The 2,167-nt window shown below is 39.3% G+C and overlaps 1 protein-coding gene across 1 annotated transcript; it reads left to right on the top strand.

Moving 5' to 3' along the window:
* Positions 1–46: 46 nt before the first annotated feature.
* Positions 47–1,188, top strand: LOC103461470 (heat shock 70 kDa protein 12A-like; the record flags this gene model as incomplete). The annotated part of the gene is made up of 2 exons (XM_008403764.2): positions 47–89; positions 515–1,188. Coding segments are annotated over 2 exons (678 nt in total), but the record flags the coding sequence as incomplete, so codon positions are not given.
* Positions 1,189–2,167: the final 979 nt, after the last annotated feature.

Genomic DNA, 2,167 nt, shown 5'->3' with positions numbered 1-2,167 from the left:
CGTTCAGTTCACTGTGGAACCAGAAGAAACCAAAGTCCTGCTGGAGACCCAAAGAGACGGGAAACGGTACCTTGTTGTCGACTGTGGAGGTAAAAGTTACTCACCGTCATTTAAAGGTTTAGTGAGAGACGAGTTTTAAAAACATTTTTATCCACAATAAACATGTTGAAGTGATGTTGTGTTGCACGGTGGATCAGCTGGTTTCTCTGCTGCCTTGCTGCAAGAAGGTTCTGGGTTTGAATCCCAGTCTGGGGTCTTTCTGCATGGAGTCTCCATGTTCTCCCTGTTCATGCCTGGTTTCTCTCTGGGKACTCYGACTTCCTCCCACAGTCCAGAAACATGACTGTTGGGTTAACTGGTCTCTCTGTTTGTCCCCCACAACTCTGTGGGGACAAATGATGGATGAATGAATCTCTTTGATTAATGTTTGTCGAATGTGAGTTAAAATGTGTGATAAGTTGTTTCCTGAGATTTTTCCATTAATATATTTTATTATCTTCCTTATTGTGAACAGGTGATTACAGTCACTTCACTGTTCATGAAGTCCTGGAAGGAGGAGCCATGAAGCTGCATGAGGCCTCTGGAATAAGTTGGGGAGGAAGATATATGGAAGGAAAATTCAAACAGTTCCTGAGAGAAATCTTCTCTGATGGATTCTGGAATAACTATGAACAAAACTTCCCCAATGAGGTTCAGAAGATGATGTATGATTTCACTCGTCTCAAACATTTGGATGAAGATGTTCGGATCAGTTGCCCGGGTAACCTGGTCATGTTGGCTCAGAAACAGAAAGAGATTGAAACTTTCTTTGATTCAGTGGAAGGAGCTTCCTGGGATGATGGATCCATCAGAATCTCCAGAGAGAAACTGAAAACTTTCTATGATTTTAGTCTGCAGAGAATCACAGAGACACTCAGAGAAATATTGGACAAAAATCTCAACATTGGGTTTATTGTGTTAGTGGGAGGATTTGCTGAGAGCCAGATTCTACGTCAGCACATCACTGATCAGTTTGGACCTCAGTATAAAGTCCTGGTTCCTCTTAGACCCCAGGAAGTGATTCTGAAAGGAGCCGTAGAGCTGGGGAGAAACCCAAAGATGGTGGAGCCTCAGAGGAAACGTCCAGCTTGGCTCAGATGTTGTTCATGAGATTTAATTTCTTTTTTTTTTGTTATGAATAATTCAGGAAATATGTATAGTTTTCTTATGTGTTTGTTTGTTTGTTTGTTTGTTTGGTTTATGATTGAATAACTTTTTCATGGTCCATTTTTTGCTCTTTTGTACCAGAAACCAATAAATCAGTTCTACAGACTGAATTAAAAATAAAAGTTAATTTGATTTATCCTGGTTCTCCTTCCTCCCTTCTGTTTGTTCTGGTTCTGATTCTTTATTTGGAGTCATTTGATTTTTGATTGCAGGATTAGTTTAGACCTGAAAGATAAGCACCAAAATGTAGGTGTTAATATTTTAAAAAACCTGTAAGTTTAATTGTTTTATTGTTGTGTTTACACAATGAAAGCTTTAGAAAACATACATTTGCTCTCAAATTTTAGCTTCAATTGATTAATAAACCATCTGAAGAGTCTTCTGATGGTTTATTGTTTATGTCCTATTTTTACATAGTTGCACATTTATTAAAATCTCCAAGTAATATTTTTAAAAACTAGTTTTCTTATGGGTTTAATTAGTGTGTAATGTTTTGTCATTAACATTATTTCAGAGAAAGTACAGATAAAAATACATAAGCCACATTTGTAAACATTGATTTATTTTTAATTTCACTCAACATTTCCTTCAGGCAGCAGCTGCAGTAACACATTTAATCACTAGATGGCGCACTTAAACTGAATATTTGCTTTAAGTTTCGCCACATCTAATGACGTCAGAGCCGCTAGAAGTTGAGTCTGAACAGAGACCTTCATCATGGTCTGAGCTCCTCCTCTTCCTCCTGTGACAGACAGAGGAGATCTGAGAGGAGCAGCAGGAGGAAGAGAGTGAGGAAGAGGAGGAGTCCTGCTGCTGAATGAACGGCTTGTTGGAGTGAAGAACAGGATCTGATCAGAGACTGAAGTTCTGCTGCTGCTGCTTCATCAGGTTCCTCTGCTGCTGCATCAGGTCAGACCTGCTCACTAACTTTCACCTTTAGCTGCTTTTGACCTCCGACCTC

Source organism: Poecilia reticulata, unplaced genomic scaffold (genome assembly GCF_000633615.1).
Source record: "Poecilia reticulata strain Guanapo unplaced genomic scaffold, Guppy_female_1.0+MT scaffold_1688, whole genome shotgun sequence".
Taxonomy (NCBI): domain Eukaryota; kingdom Metazoa; phylum Chordata; class Actinopteri; order Cyprinodontiformes; family Poeciliidae; genus Poecilia; species Poecilia reticulata.
Note: the sequence above shows the minus strand (reverse complement) of the source record. Positions and strands in the feature narration are given on the sequence as shown.